At 40.8% G+C, this 16,846-nt stretch overlaps 1 protein-coding gene across 1 annotated transcript in view; it reads right to left on the bottom strand.

Annotated features, from left to right (window-relative positions):
* itga1 (integrin, alpha 1) overlaps positions 1-16,846 on the bottom strand; it is a 38,955-nt gene that overhangs the window by 10,273 nt on the left and 11,836 nt on the right. Inside the window, exons 2-10 of the mRNA XM_079235074.1 lie at positions 13,175-13,295; positions 9,420-9,529; positions 6,574-6,662; positions 5,349-5,463; positions 4,062-4,189; positions 3,228-3,376; positions 2,317-2,467; positions 1,796-1,970; positions 1,291-1,364 (exon numbers count right to left, since the gene is read on the bottom strand). Coding sequence (XP_079091200.1) covers positions 1,291-1,364; positions 1,796-1,970; positions 2,317-2,467; positions 3,228-3,376; positions 4,062-4,189; positions 5,349-5,463; positions 6,574-6,662; positions 9,420-9,529; positions 13,175-13,295 — 1,112 coding nt within the window. The remainder of the gene's footprint in view (positions 1-1,290; positions 1,365-1,795; positions 1,971-2,316; positions 2,468-3,227; positions 3,377-4,061; positions 4,190-5,348; positions 5,464-6,573; positions 6,663-9,419; positions 9,530-13,174; positions 13,296-16,846) is intronic.

The following is a 16,846-nucleotide window of genomic DNA, read 5'->3' as shown; positions in this document are numbered from 1 at the left end:
AAACGATTTTTTGTTTGTGAGTGGTGTACAACATAATGTTGTCATCTTTACTGTGGTCTAAACAGTAGTGGAAGAAGCACGAGAATCCATTAAATTAACAGAATGTAAAAAAAATACTAAATCACATAAATAGAAACTTCTGTACGCTTAAAAAAGTAGAAGTACAGAAGTGTTATCATCAAAATGTACTTAAAGAACTCATTATCTAAAAAGGCCAATGGAGAGTTATTACTGATGCATTGTAAATGAAACATGTAATATTCTTGATTAAAACATATCTATAGGGCTGGGATACTGTATTTAAGCATTTTTACTATTTTACTTATGAACAAAACTGTTAATTAGTTATTAATAAATCAAACAATTTAATTCAAACAATAATGTAACCTCTTGAAAATATATACACGATTAAATAACCTAGATAAAGTAAAATATAGTAGAATATAGCACAGAGCACAAAACCAAAATATATGCGTCAATCAATCTTTTTAATTGACCTATATTTTTTTATCTACAGGATACAGAGTAAATTAATAGGAAGGGGAGGGGTCACACAGGACATGACATGTACCATTAGTCACAATGAACTTCATCAAGAGGCTCTTTCCCGCTACCGAGCCTCAAAGCGAAGGCCTTGTGTGTTTAACGGCGTAGAATAAGCCGCTCAGCCACAGGGACACTGATGGAAGAGGTGAGACGCGTGAGTCAGGAGCAGGAAGAGAGGCGTAGGAGGCTCGTTGTTTTTTAAATAGATGTCGGAGCTAACTAATGAACAAACTCCGAAGGCATGTGAATGGGCAAAGGCAAGCGTGTTGTTCTTAGAGTAGTGAACAAACATCTGATTCAACCTCCCCCTCGCTGTCTCTCGTGCTGAACAGGCCTCGTGCTCGCCTTTCGATCTCCTTCTAACTATCACACATCAGACCAAACGCGATCAGCCTGAGGTCTGCAGCGGTGGGAGGACAGAGAGCGTCTGTGTCTGAGAACCTCCACTGACCGAGTAAATCACCGAAGGGTTGAAGATGCACTGGAGATAACACTGGGGCTTTGTGTCTGGACAAGTTCATTAGTTGAGCAAACATCCACGCCGACACATTCGCTTCCCCGAAAGCACGTAAAATAAACAGTTCTTTTTCAAACTAGACGCAGACGGACGTCTAAACTTTGCCGTGATCTAAAGATATGATGCACAAGTCTGTCATCGGGTCTGGTTTAGTGCAGTTAGTCACTGACTTTACTTATATGGTATTTGTATATTCATCTGACATAAATAATTGGATTCAGACTTACATTGGAAGAATGTGCACTGAACCCAGCTTGGGACATCTCCATCTCAAAGGAGGAAGTGAAATTGCCGGTGGTAGCTGAGGATGGAAAAAGTTCATTTCAACCTTTACATATTAAAATAAACAGCAGATAATACAATGTTGTTCGTTTCTCCTGCTCACATTCCTATTAATTGTTGGATCGAGAAAGTTTTTGTCGAGAAAATAAAACTTGTGTGACAGGAATAGTGTGACATTTTGAGGAATGTTGTTTCTGGCAGAGCACATAAAAAAATCAACACTGCATCTTTGAAAGGACTTGAGTAATGGGATAGTTTCTATAATCAAAGCTGCTTTGAGAAACAAAAATAGACTTAATCATGCGGAAAAACCTCATTAAACTTAGCTTTGCGTTGGTGTCCATCTTTTCATCTACAGCAGAATACTTTTTCTTTTCTTTTTTAATACATTAAACGCTTTCCCTTGTGTTAACTCTTTGTGCTATGTGTGTTTGCAGGGACAACATTTACCTTCCAAAGCAAAGATCTTGCTTCCCAAAGCATCCACAATGGTCAACAACGCCACCTCATCGGACACGTTGAAGAAGTGGTCGTGCAACGGCTCACTGGAAATAGACGCAATCTCCCGAATAAACTTCTGCACTTCTTCTGCACTTTTGTTCTGACGATTATAGTCTCCTAAAACCTGGAAACAAAAATAAACAATTATCAATAACAACTAACACTTCCCCTGATTTAATTTGAATGATTGAATGATGCATTTTTAATCCGTCTTGTTATTTAACTAAATGATCAAACTCTAACTGTTTTACTGAGTGGTTTACTGACATAATATTTCACAGTAAAATGGCTTTATGCCACTATGGTATCTATATTTTCTGCATATTCCAGCTACTTTTTTCATGAATAAATAATCCTTTCCGGATTTATTGTTAACAGTAAACAGAACTTCCTCAATCCTAAAATCAGAAAACATCGTCATAAACGTTAACATGACTCGCGGAAACGACTTAAAGGTAGTTTGTACGCACCGCGATGCCAAACCTCTCGATGTCATCATCGTCACAGTCTCCGATGACCTTGTCCAGATTATAGAAGTCATGTGACTCTCCGTCAGTCACGATCACCATGACTTTCTTCACCCCAGGCCGTGCACCACGCTCTGGCATGAAGGCCTCTTTCCTGATTGGTGCAAAAATGTTCAGTCCAAGTTCAGTCAAACGAAGAAAAACATCGAGGGTATCTGCTGAAACAGGACCTTAAATAATGCCTTTTGGCTGTTCCACTTTCGTGAGACGAGCGGGAGGTCTTTTTTATGTCATGCTTTTTTCTTCCTTACATTACCCACAATGCAACTCGACCACTGTCAGTTCAGTTAGCGACTCGGGTGTGTTATTCTAATAGCTGTGTGTGTAACCTTGAGCTGCTACCCTCAATCAGAGCTGAGGAGCGGGCTACAAAAAAGGTCTGAAAAAATATATTTAATTTTCTCAGGCCCAGCAGTTATCAGACTTTGCAGTTCTCTCTCTGGAGCAATAATGGGCTTTATAAAACATTTTCCACATATGCTGCCGTACTCCCTGACACGTGTAAACAGACATCGATGTGCAAAATCAATGGAGTTCTCATATAGGCTTAGCTTTTTGCTGCGATATTTTAGTTTGGAAAACATCCGCTACACCTGACCAGATACACGTTGGCCCAATCAGGGAAATTCTTCTAGATATTTGAGAAAAGAATCTGACCAATACCGGCACTGTGAGCGATGTGTTTTAACTAAAAGAAAAGAGCTTGTCCGAGTTACTTGTCCAGCCAACTTGAAATGACATTCCCATTCAAAGGCTTATTAAACCTCGCCAGACCATGTTGACGTCATCAAGAACCGTGGCCCTGCGTTGCCATGGCTCGCCCAAATGAGGAGGGAGGGGTCAGTGTTGAATACCTGGCAGTATCGATGCCCAGGAAGGTCATAGTCTTGAAGCCGGTCTGCTGAGGAAGTTCTCCAACAAATGTCAGTAGATTATGAGTGTTGTCGAACTGGCTCAGGTTGACACGGTGCGTCACAGTCTCACCATAAGACACTATGCCCACCTGGAAAAAACACACACACACACATGTTCTTATAAACGTTATCCTACATTAAAATATATTTTTCCTTTTTCTATCCTTCTATGTTCTCCTCTTCTCTGCCTCCCCTCCCAGACAGTCTGCTGAGGATGTGGTTGGGTCGGGTTCGGTTGATATGACACAATGTTCTTTATACAGAAAGCAGAGGACTTCAGCAGCCATGGAAGATGTGACTTACAACCACTGGGCGCCGCAGTGAGAAGACTTTCCAGTGTTTCCCTCTGGAAAACTCCAGCAGCTCCAGACCAGATCAATGTAACCATAATAAAAACCAACCACCTAATCGAGGAGCGATCCAAGACAACTGGACAGAAATACACTGAAGGTATAACTTACTCATGAAAAGGATGAAATTACTTTCAAGACTAAAAAGGCTTCAATTCATTAAATCTGCTTTATGAAGGGCACATTACAGTAATTCTCACTGTTGGCACCAGGTGGAAAATTCCATAATGATGGGCACTTATGTCATCAAACATAATATGATATGAAAAATGTAGTTGGCAGCAAACAGTTTATTCATTCATCCTTTTTCTATGTGTAGTCTTGTACAACCCATTTATGTTTGAGACAAAAAAGAGTAACATCCAACAGGAAGCATTATTATTCTTTCAAAAATCCTTGAAAGTTATTTATTCACGCAGCTGACCTGTGAGAGTTTGGGTCCGATCTCAATTTTCTCGATGAAACGTTTCAGAAAATCTACGATACTGGACCAGGGGTAGATACTGTTAGATCCATCCAGAACGATCACGATGTCCAGCTCCTTCGCACACTCTGCAACAAAGCCAGAAACTATCGTTAATTCAATCATACGTTTTTTTATTCTTCGTCATTTATCTGCATGCAGCGACAGGAGATTGTTTTTTTATTTTATACTCATTAAATGTTTTATCTTTAAACTTTTCCAAAGATGGACGTCTGTTTTTACTCGAATTGCTGATTTCACTCCAAAGAAATAAATTAGATTATGCAACACATCCTGTCCTCTTCCTGTTTGTTGTGCCAACAGCAGACACACAGCAGTATAGCTGCTCATTAAAATGTAATAATGTCGAGCAGTGGATCCCAACCTGGGGGTTGGGACCTCCACAAGGGATCACAGGTTAACGTGAAGGGGTCCCAGCAACAGAATTCAACAAATTACTAGATAATTGGAGGTCTGTTAAAGGATATAAAGGAACAATTCAACCTCTAAAACTCACTCATTAACATGTGATAGCACTTATAGGATGAGGATAATAATGCAAAATTAAGAAGGCATCATGTCTTTCACATTGCAGAACTTGTATTTCCTTACTACTGATCCCATAGACATGTACTGTGGTAATTGGCCTAAATGAGGCAAATTTAATTTTCGTTCATTTTCAATTTCGTTACACATTCACACTCCATGTAGAGACCTAAAAAATGTGAACCAAAAAAGTCTCCAAAGACCACAATCTATTAAAGATCTTCCATTTACTTTAATTCAGTGCGTCTCAAATCAGTTTGAAACGTGAGTCTTTTTTTCTTTTTTTTTTGCTGCACTATATGATCAGTCTGTGTTTGTTTCTGTCACTTGAAATGACAGAGAAATACTGAAAGAATCACAGAAAGAGAAAACATGACTGTCGGCTGTTTACTCTCTGGCTCTCTCTTGGCTGTTTCCTTCCTGGGAAACAGAGTGCAGACGCAGTTAACTGTCTCCTAACTTGGTCATACAATGCGGCAGAAGGGCTGGGCCGGGCCGGGCCAGAGAGGAATGGGGGTCGCAGACAAGTTTACGTTAAGAAGAATGCTCTAATCTCCCAATTCGCTGAGAGAGGGTGAGCTTGATGTCAGGGTCTTGGGTGGTACTACTATGAGCCGTAGATCACAATCTGCTATGCCCGACAGAGGCTGTCACGTCCTGAGTAGATGTGGTGGGTCTTTTTTTTTTTGTCAGGCCGCGTACCTTGCACGGCCGGTGCCAGAGAGTTGAGGATCTGGAAGGAATCGCTGACATTCGCACAAACTCCTGAGATGTACTGCTGCTGCCCACACATGTAGCCATACTGAGGACCACAGGCCTGTGGAGACAGGACACACACACACAAACAAACTGCTTGAGAAAATAGGCTGTGACTGGTTAGCTTTCCACCAGTATTAGGTCATGGGTGAGAGGAGGTTCAGGGCTACTGAGGACAGAAACCAAGAGGAAAGAACTACTCAAACTGAGGATTACAAAGAGACTATTAAAAACCACCATAGAGCCTTTAGAATATACTTCTCCAGAAAGAAAAAGAGAAGCAGGAAACAGAGCCTGCGAGGAAGTAGGGCTTTAAAATTACCAACAAGAACTAAACAACTGAATAACATCTAATCTCTGAGCCTCATTTCCTTAGATTTCCCAGCATGCTCCAGAACCTCAGCACTTTCCACACACAGTGGCTTTGAGCTGAGCGCTCACATCCTGATGCCAAATGGCAAATGCTACTGTGCTAACATTTGCTAACTAACAATTAACAAAAGTTAGAACTGAGTCTGATGGGAATGTCATCTGACAGAAATTAGATTATGTAACACATCAAGCCTACAAAATAAAAGCCATAAAACAAGCACTGAATCCAGATGTCAGGTTTTCATTCAGCATGTGTTCTAAATCAACTTGTAAAGTATTGGATGAAGTCTGATGATTGTTGAAATAATACATAAAGCCACAGGCAAGAGTTATTACTTTAAGTTACACTTTTTAGGAGTAAAGGGTTAGAGTACATGCAGGATTGTCCTTGCAGTCCAACATTATATTTGCTTGGACTAAATGAGTTGCATAAATATATATCTATTGACCATTCGTCCATTGTTTCCGTCATTTTTACACTCTGCTAATCTAATACTCATGCACAATATAATTTTACTGGAGGTCATAACCACAAAATGGAAGGGGTGTTGCCACCTCCTACATACTCATACATACACTTCTGCATGCAGTTGATTCACAGTGTTACATTCCCAGGACAGGAAGCCTCACTGAGAAACATGGGAGGGTCAAGTCCACTGTATCCATAGAGACCAAAGGTCTAGAGAAGATATACTTTCTGCACAGACAATATGCAAAGTTCAGTCTTCCTTTTGCGTTTGGTATGGAAAATGTACTTTAAAGCACTTTCATTAACGACAAAGAACAACTTCCCCCTTACCAGAAACCCTCCGTTGGGATTGGTCACCAGCGTGGTTCCCATGGTCATGTTCTCCTTGACTTCATGTACGTTGGGAATTGTTGTGTTTTCTAAGAAGAAAAAAAATATGGATGAATAAACAGAAGAATAAACAGAGAGCAGCACGGAGGAAGAACAGCTGGACAAATTCCTCGTCTGTATTTTCCCATAGGAAGAGAGCCGCTCACCCTCTACCACGAGAAGGTGAAATAGCCACTGACGTGTGGTTAAATATAGCATGTTTCATGTCTCTACCTAGTAGAGTAGTCTACTCTAGTGTGCAGCTCATGGCAGCGAATAAAGGATGCACAGTGCAAAGTTGTGTTGATGAACATCCCAGTTGTAGGGATGAAGAAATAGAGGATTTGAATCATTTGGCGATCCCAACATGTGGCTAAAATTAGCATGTTATGACAAACAACTTGGGAAAGGTTTGGATCTACTTTTTCTTTCCACATATTCCCACCAACTCATTCACAAGCCATTTCAATCCTGAAACGAGCTCTTGACCAATCCCCATTAGGGACTTTTGCTTTTCAACCATTTCTGATTCTCATTAGCAGCCAGGAATGTGCTCTCCTCTGAACCGACATGAGGAGCTGTTAGTAGTTAGTGTGACGTAATGACCTTTAATGACTTACGTCTAGCCCTATTCTTCATCAGTGTGAATACAGATTCTTACTTTCTCTTTACAGCCCTCCCCTATTTCCTGTCTTCATGCTGGAAAATACTGGAGAGGGGAACACATAATCAAAATATCTTTGTATCACTCTAACTGTGTGCAGTCATCTCTCATGCACACACAGTGAACTTTGGTGTGAAAATAAGCTGTTTTGTAAAGTGGCTTCTCCTTATAACTATCTGATGCAATGAGTGATATGGACTGAGATCCAGCACCTCATGATTCGTCCGCGTGGGACTGAAAGCCGCTTTGTGGATCTGCAGAGTAGAATATGCGCTTTGTCCTCAGTGAAATGTGAACCCCAGATAGCTATCAGAACAAATCAGACTTATTACACAATCCCTCTTGGTCTGCGACGACCTTTTGAAAATCCGAGAAAGCTAATGCTATTGTGGCTTATGCTAAAATATATCACCATTACAAATCAGTGATTTACTAGGTGGTGGCTGCGAGTTTCCAGTGGTGGAAAGTGACCAAGTGCATTTACTGTTGTAAAAGTGCTGTATTTCAGGACAATTTTGAGGTACTTGTACTTTTCTGCTACTTTATACTTCTACTCCACTTCAATTCAGAGGTGAATTCTGTGCTTTTTATTCCACAACATCCATTTAATAACTTTAGTTACTAGTTACTTTGCAGATTCAGATTGGGGAGATAGAAAATAATCAACATCTATATGATGTATTAAGATGAGAAAAGATTACTTTATTGACCCCTGAGTATACCGAGTATACTGAGCAATAATTTGTATTATTACACTTGGTATATTAAGTATATTTTGAGGCTAATCATTTTTTTCTTCAGTAAAATATGGACTGCAGGACAGAGTATTCTACACTGTTGTATTGCTACTTAGTCTTTTCACATTATGAATATAATATTTCATGATCATGCTCTCCAGTTACATACACTCTACATGCATTTACATCTATAACAGTGTATGTTTATTGTTTGTCATTTGGATTACATTTTCCAAACAAAATGTAAACATACTGCCGGCCTGTTTAGCAGATCGTGGATGTTGGGAGTTTCTAGTCAGTGTTTCGTCACACGTAATTGTCCCGGCCTAAACAACTTTCAATTTTATTGGTCAGACAGAACCGTGATTAAGAATTACAACACAACAACCACACAAATTTAACGTTCATTATGGTTTGGCATGTATCTCGCTCCTGCACTGCAATCACGTATGGAGACAGACGTGGGCGTCGTCAGTGGGAACAGACCGAATCCACCATGTGAAAGACAAGCCGTTTTCTCATCCAAGGTAAAAGCGATGTCAGTTTCACTTTCAATCGAAATACAGCACTGTTGCTGTTGTTGTCGTGTAATCCACTCCTCGTGTAATCCACTCCCAGTTGTTTGCTGAGTTGTCTGGCTCCGGTTGCAGGCTCGATCAATTCCCAGTGGATGTTTTCCAGACTAAACTTGAGCTTGCTTAACTCATCCAAGATTTAAAAAAACAAATACAGCACTCTCCTCTGGTGAGGGGAGGACTATTATTTACAGCCCTGACTGTGAATTATCAGCACTTAAAGCCAATTAAGTAGGAGAACTTCAACTCCTGCTACTTGATAATTCTGAGGCGTCAACAGCGGTGTTGAAAAGCATTAATTGCTGAGCTGAGAATTAGTGTGCAAATCTACTGTTCATGTTACTCTGAGTCCTCCTGTGAACACACGGCCAAAAGGCTTTGCAGGCCTGGAGCTAAGTTGTGTTTATCTATTTAATTAAGATATAATTGGAAGGATGAAACATTAAAACCTTGTTTATTTACTGTCTTCCTGTTCTGATGGGCCTCACTTCCTCCCCACGAGAACCAATCAGATATGCAGAAGAGTTTAACACAAATACACACAATGTATTCCACAAAATCTCCAGATTATGAGGTCAGTTAATAAAGTGACATCCTCAAATGTCTTATTCTGTCTACGCAACAGTCCAAAATCCAACGATATCTAAATGAAACTGAGAAAAGCAGCAAATCTGGAGCCAGAAATGATATTCTTTTGCATTTTTAGTCATAAATCAATCAATTAACAAACTTTTTCAGCACACACACACACACACACACACACACACACACACACACACACACACACACACACACACACACACAGAAACACAACACACACACTATTCTTACTTGGCAGCTCCAGTTTGACACACGTGTTGTTCCCCGTCCCCACAGGACACTTGTAGACGTCTCCTGTCCGTTTGGCTGGCTGGCCCGACAGCGGCGATCCAATCAGCACCCTGAATAAATAAAAAACAGTTGGGATTGGTTGGTTAGAAATCCTTCCAACAACCACACACCAGCATCACAGTTTTACGATTGTGATAACAAGCACAATTCAAATATTGTTGCAGAAATTAAGCGTTGGGAGGTGGTGACTTTAGATTTTACTTAATTATACTTAAACATAAACAGCTTGGCTGATAAAGCTGTTGTATGTTATTATAATTAGCTTATAAACTGTGGCTTTCATATTAGTATGCCTCAAACTATGGTATGAAACTGAACTAACATTGACATAGCTCATTAAAAAAAACACCTTATTATCACCTCATTACAGCCTACTGCATGAAATGATTCAGATGTTTGCAGAGCGCCAGTGTTATCAAACATACTTGTATGCTCAGCATGCACAAATGCATGTGTGCATGTGTTGCACGTCCACGTTCATGTGTGAGTTTCATAATTTATTGTGACGCACCGTCAGTAAACTAGAACGAGTCGGTCATCTGCCTTCCTCTAAGCACTCAGGCTTATTAACATTCCTGAACTCTAATGGGCTCTGGTCATCTAAAGCGAGCCACAAAGTGGAACAACAACAACACTCTGCTCGGCCCACAGTCAGCTGTCTGTGAGTAACAACACAACATTGTTGATTTATTTATGATAAACAATCAACAGGATGAAACATACCTGTTCTTTCAATGCATCTATAAATGATTAATGACTCCCGATTGTTTCTCTGTTGTGTTACTAATCCATAAAGTCATAATATTTCATTCAAATCTTCTTTTGTTCGTATCCAAGCTAAATAACATTCCACTTTGGTCCAAACTCAAGTGTCTCAACAAATATGTGATAGATTGTCATGACCATGATCAAATTCATGGTGCCCAGAGGATGAACCCTAATGACTTTGGTGATCCCTGAACTGTTCATCTACTGCCACCGTCAGGTCAAAATCTAATTGGGTTATGATCAAAAACCTAGACTTCGAGACTTTGAAAACCTTGACTTATTTAAGTTATGTTGCTTCCAGTTTTCACAAATGTTAAAGGAATAGTTCAAGATTTGGAGAAATATGGCTCGCAGAGAGATGAGAAGATTGATAGCGTGCTCATATCTGTCTGTTCAGGCGGTTCTCATTCACTGTAAATACGTATACCTACGAAAAGTAATGCATTATAATGTGTATATAACCCACTGAATTGGGAGCCAGGACCTGCAGGGCTGCCGCTAAGGAAGTCAGGTGACATAATGTCGTATGAAGAGCAACAAAGTCCAGACAACAAGGAGGTCGGGATGGATGGAGCGGTCAAACAAGCACACGACTTTCACCCAGGAGGCCGCTGTTTGTGTCTCGTGTGAAACCAAAGTCCTTACTTCTGTACGTAACTTCTGTATTTAGCTAACGCCACCTACGTGAGTTAAACATGAAGGCCAGCGGTGTCAATTTGCCTACAGTCTTTATGCCACGCTAAGCTAACCATCTCCTGACTGTAGCGTCATATTTAACAGAATAGATATGAGTGCTATCAATCTTCTCATCTAACTCTTGCCAAGAAAGCGTTAAACAAGTCATTGTTTCCTTACCCAATTGGCAGATTCTGTTTGTTTTATACGAGCCCATTTCTCTCAATTTCTCTCCGTATAAACAAGCAATAATTTGTTTGCTTGCAGAACGATATTTTTTGGCAGCAAAGTTAGTTGACTTACCAACGACATGGCACTTTTTTGACATCAGCAGTCTTGTGGGAAAAGTCACTGGACTAGAAACGACAGTGGAAGGATGTCTCCCCCTGAACTGTCTCGGCCACATGTAACACATTTTCTCTGTGCCGTCGATCCACATTTCAACACTGCTGAGCTGCACTGCAGATCTAAAAGGTGGGTGTCTTGACGAGACATCTGCGTCTAATCAGTTGTGGTAACTTGCGTGTTACATCACCTCGTGATCGCCATCCTTTTCCCCCATAATATTCTCCCACATGGACAAATGGAGGGCTACATTACACCTCTAGTTTTATTGCCCCGTCTCCTCATTTCCTTCAAACTTCATGATGGTTTTATCTCTTTGTTTTCTTTCTTTCGTCGTTCACTCCTCACGTCTCTAACGACTTTGACCATGTTGTTTCTCAGGGTTCAACTTCTTCAATCCGGTGCTTATCACTCTGACTTTTTTTGGCTAATACTTTGCTCTGAGCTGGGACAAAATAGTGCTATCTGGAGTTGCAACAGAGCTAATGTGCTTTCGGGGAACAGTGTGGAGGTTTCAGTCACAGCTGGCCCGACTGATTAGCGGTGAGTGAATTATTGTAACTGATCTCATATGAGCTTGATAAGATCATTACTGCAGAAGACCCACCAGGTACAGCTATGTGGGAACCAACCAGCAGTGGTGTGGCAACACGTTTGAGCGAAAGCTAACTGGGAAGTAAAGATGGGAGTGACTGGGGGAGAGGTGGAGACACAGAGCCAATAACCACACTCTAATAGCTTTTAACAAGGTTTTAAAAAATGTGCTCCCAGACAGTTTTAGCAAGGAGCCACGGATGCTTAGCTTCAGTGTATTTACAGGCTCAGTGTGTAGATATTCTGGTGGGAAGTTTACGGTGAACAGCTAGAGCAGTAAAGGCAAGGAGCCTCATTACAGCAGCAGCTGGTGCGCTTTCCTTCACTTAGTTTTACAGGTTCATAAAGGATTTCCTCCGCTTTTGTTAATGTTGAGGATTTGAATAAAACTGAACTTGGTATAATAAAATGTTCTTATGCAGAATGTCTTTTGGCTGGGCCCGTCCAAAACAACACTTAGCAGATTTTCCGATAAAGAATTGTGAGGACAAACAGAGCAGAGAAACCAGATTGTGAACAAACAGAAAAGAGTCGATTAGACAACTTTATCTGCACACTGTAGCCAAGTTTATATGAGAATAAAATGCAAATCTAGAACGAGTTTCTAGATAATACGAATTACTGTACGTTTCTATCCACTTCCATCATGCAAATATTAGGAGTTGGGTGCATTGAGATAAAGAGTTGTTTCGGTGAAAAAAAGACGCAACAAGGTTACTTACTTAAAAAAGTCAAACCTTCAAATTTATGAAAAAAACGTGGTAAACATGATGGCCACGTATTTCCTGTACATCATGATTCAGTGACAAAGTGCACGTTGTCGTATTTTGGTATCATTGATACAACAACTTTTGTAAATTTCCAGCAATTCCATTAACTTTTCCTTGTTTGCAAATTGAAATGTGAATAAAAATGGGCTGACATGAATGCACTTTGGGACTCTGAACATCTGCCGTATATCTAGAACACCATACAACCCATAGTCCCATTTTTAACCCACGTTAAAATGGGACTATGTTCATGAATTAGAAGTGAAAATACAAACGCATAAGAGATGATATCTGCGTGATAAAGTTATTACAGTTTTCTTAAAAAGATCAATAAGAGAGCCTTTCATTTCCCTCTACCCATATTTAAGATTGTGCTTAAAATGCCCACATTCAATTCAGACTTGGCGTTGGAATTATAATGGAAATGTTACTCGGTCCAGTCCAACCTCATGTTAAATTGCCATCACTTGGCGCACGTCTGAAATGGGAGACGAGGAGGAAATTGTGTAGCGGTGAAAGATGATGAATGTTGATGACACTCACCATTTCCCCTCGCTGTTCTCAAACTGCTGGACAGTGTAGCCAAACATGTCCTCCAGCGGACCTTCGAATGACATACTGTTCTTCTGGTCCACGTTGAAGGACAGCACACACGGCAGCAGCACTGCAGGGACGAGGGGAAAGCAAAGGTTACACAGAAAGCCAGAGACTGCTGTTTCATGAGCAAATGAGGTTATCGAGACTCCGAAGAGAGTTTAGTTGAAATAATCGAACTGATTCATAAATAATCCAATCCTAAAATAACAGACTTGTGTATTCCTTTTCTTGTATATGAAAAGCCATGTTAATAAGTACAAGGTCAGCATGAACAAACATTAGAAATACATATTAATAAAACGTTCAGGATGCAACCCGGAAATGAGTCAGAGAATAATTTAATGGATAATAAACATTTTGGTAATTTAGCCACAATATTTATATAATTTTAACCATATAAAAATGATATTGAGATGGTACACTCTACTGTACTATATGAGGGATGAACTGTGTGAACATATCACACACACACACACACACACACACACACACACACACACACACACACACACACACACACACACACACACACACACAAACCAGAAACAGAGTCATTTTGGAGGAAACTAGAGGAATTTCAAACATCAATGTGAAGAGATTTGGTCCGAGTCCCGTCTGACCTGCAGGACAATGCCTTCTTTTCTGCACTGAGCGCAGTCTGCGTCCGTCTGTCACCGAGCTGAGTATAATATCACAGAGGCTCTATATAAATCCATCCATGTCTCATTGTGCCTGCCCTACAATGACACTCTTTATATCTACTGTGCCAGGGAATTCCTCCAGTAAAATGTATTCAATTTGTGAGGGAGTGCAGAGGAGTAGATGGACAGCGGGACTAAAAAAAGAACAAGCAGACACAGACCACATACATGGAGACACAAATAAAAAGAAGCAGCTATTTGTTTGATGACGATGATTTGCAGCTAATGTGTCTGACCCAAAGTCAAGAGAGAGTTACCATGTGGAGTCTGGACTGTGCCGCCAAAGTAATTAGAGACTTTTCAGCCACGCTAGCGGTGCAGCTCAAGGATGCTCGTTGTTCGGTGAGTCAGAGCACCACTTTGGTCCAGTCTTAAATATGTAATTTGGTGCAGGCGTTCATGTTTCCCAGAGTATGAATCCTAACGGCTTTTTTGATCCCCTAACCTGCCAGCGTCACCAGGAGGACGACATTTGTGGTTTCTAAGTTAAATATCGAAGACTTGATTGCCATGAAATTGCATACGCATTCATCTCCTTCCCAGGATGCACTGTAATAACTTTGGTGACCCTTTAACTTTTCACCATGATCAAGTCAAACTATTAGTAAAAAGGCCTTTAATAAACAAATATCTACACAACTAAACGGCATTCTCATCAGCCTCACGCCATGTGATGTTAAAAGGACATGCTTGCTAGGGGACAGACAGGGAGAGCAACAGAAACAAAAATCAGTGCATGTATGTCGGCCGCAACTAAAGGAGGCTTCAATGCACAAACTACTGTCCACGCAATCAGGTCTGTTACCAGCCCCTCTAGCACAGGACTTAATAAAAACATCCTGCTGCCAGTCATCATCCAGTCATGTTTGGAAGTTGATTGGATATATTTCGTACACGTTTCGGCTTCTTACTTTCCCCTCAAGAGAGATGGACAGAGAAATAGAGAGATCCAGACATGCAGAGTCATACACAGGAATCCCAGCCAAGACATATTATCCCCCTGCTTTCTCCCTCGCTCGTTTCTGTACTTCCTCTGTTGCCCCTCTCCATCTCTCAGAGAAGCTCCATTTCCTGTTCCTATTAACCTGATTATGGACATCCCCTCAAATCCACAGGTGCGCACACACACATGCACACACAACTAATTAAGCTGATTCAACATGGCTTCAGGCCAACAGGGCCTTTATCATTTATCACGGACTGAACTCAAGTACAGTTCAGAGTCACGCTGGCCTGAGCTGGAACGTCCTCTATCAGTTGGCAGTCTTTTGTGTATACCAATCTCATTTAGCTGCGTTTGGTTGCCCCTGTCTCTGCTCTGTTAAAATCACAACCAGTGAGTTATGTAACTATTTTCCCGAGCTGGGCTAACATCTGCCCTGGAAAACCAATAAGAGGGCTTTTCCCTTTATGGATGGAAATGGCCTGACGAGCCTCGGAGGTATTGCTATATAAAGCTGTCCATCACTGTCTGGAGGGTTAGTGTGCTCTATTACAGCTGCATGACACTATGTCAGTCGGTCCACCACTTTGGTCCAGCCTGAAATGCAACAACTGTTGGATGGATTAGAATTACATTTTTATCCATTCTCCTGTCACCACCATGAGGTCAACATCTTAATATGCCAGTACTTATATCATAAGCCTGTATACAAGAAGTGGACGTAGTCAAGTTAAAGTTTGGTTTGAAAGCCTTGAGTTCAGTGTTTTAGCCACCGCCATCTTGTTTTTTTTTGCAACCAGAAGTGACGCAAGAGGGTGGAGCTAAGTTCAACCAAACGCTGAATAAGACATTTTTAGGTGTTACAGTTAAGTCTCATTGTTGCCTTGAAGAAGGCTTTAAATGTGCGACTGAGACCACACACTGTACAATGTTTACAATATTTTATGAGGTAATAAATCAAGTGAGAAGTAGAGTCATTTTCTCATAGACTTCTATACAATCAGACTACTGCAACCAGAGGAGTTACCCCCTGCTGACTATTACAAAGTATTTAATTTAAGGCACTTACACAACTAATGACACCCCCATCAGCTGTATTTTGTGTTAAGTTCTAATTATGTTAGCATGCTAAGTTGCTAAACCGCCATGAAGAACATCTTAAACATTATAACTGCTGATAATCAGCATATTAGCATTGTCATTGTGAGCATTTCAACATGTTGATGTTAGCATTTAGCTCAAATCATCGCTGTGGTTTAGTAGAGCATGACAGAGCAGCTGTGGCTGTAGATTTGTTTCAACAGAAAAAAAGAGACCGACTGGCTGATGAAATACAGTCCCTGTATGTCATTGCTTATCAGAACAAAAATCACCTTTTTTTTGACCAGAACAATCTAATCTAAAGTGGCTAAAATATCGCAGTGCTGAGACTACAGCAAGCGACCAATGAATGGATCTGTTTTCAGTCAAGTTGCATGTGGTCCTGATTGCCCCTGGCAGTCCGTCAGCCACACTAACCCACAATAAAACCCTGCTGCTCATTCGCCTACAGTTCTCAAAACAAAAACGACTCCGTTGCAGCATTTAACAATCCTGCCAGAAATCAAACTAAGTAGCCAAAGACAGATCTGCCTGATACAGCCAGGGCAGAAAACAGCAAAGATCAGCACCTGTTGGCCTGCGAGACATCAGACCAGCTATAAAAATGAGCCAAACTCAGCACCTGTAAGCTTCAAAGCCTCCTTCAGCCACAGTAAAAACACACACCCGACTGGCACCTGCTCACCTGTAACACTATCTAACCGACTATAATCAGCTTTAAAGCTTAACGCAAATCAGCACTTGCGAGGCAACAAAGTCATTAAGTAACCGTGAAACTCAACCTTAATCAGTTGTACTGAGACACACGTGTTCGTTGTAAAGTTGATCCGAGACAGACGCTGAAAACAAATACTCGATATTTAAAGAAAGCAA

The sequence above is a fragment of the Taurulus bubalis genome (genome assembly GCF_910589615.1).
Source record: "Taurulus bubalis genome assembly, chromosome: 19".
Classification (NCBI taxonomy): Eukaryota; Metazoa; Chordata; class Actinopteri; order Perciformes; family Cottidae; genus Taurulus; species Taurulus bubalis.
This window is presented reverse-complemented; position numbering and strand designations above follow the sequence as displayed.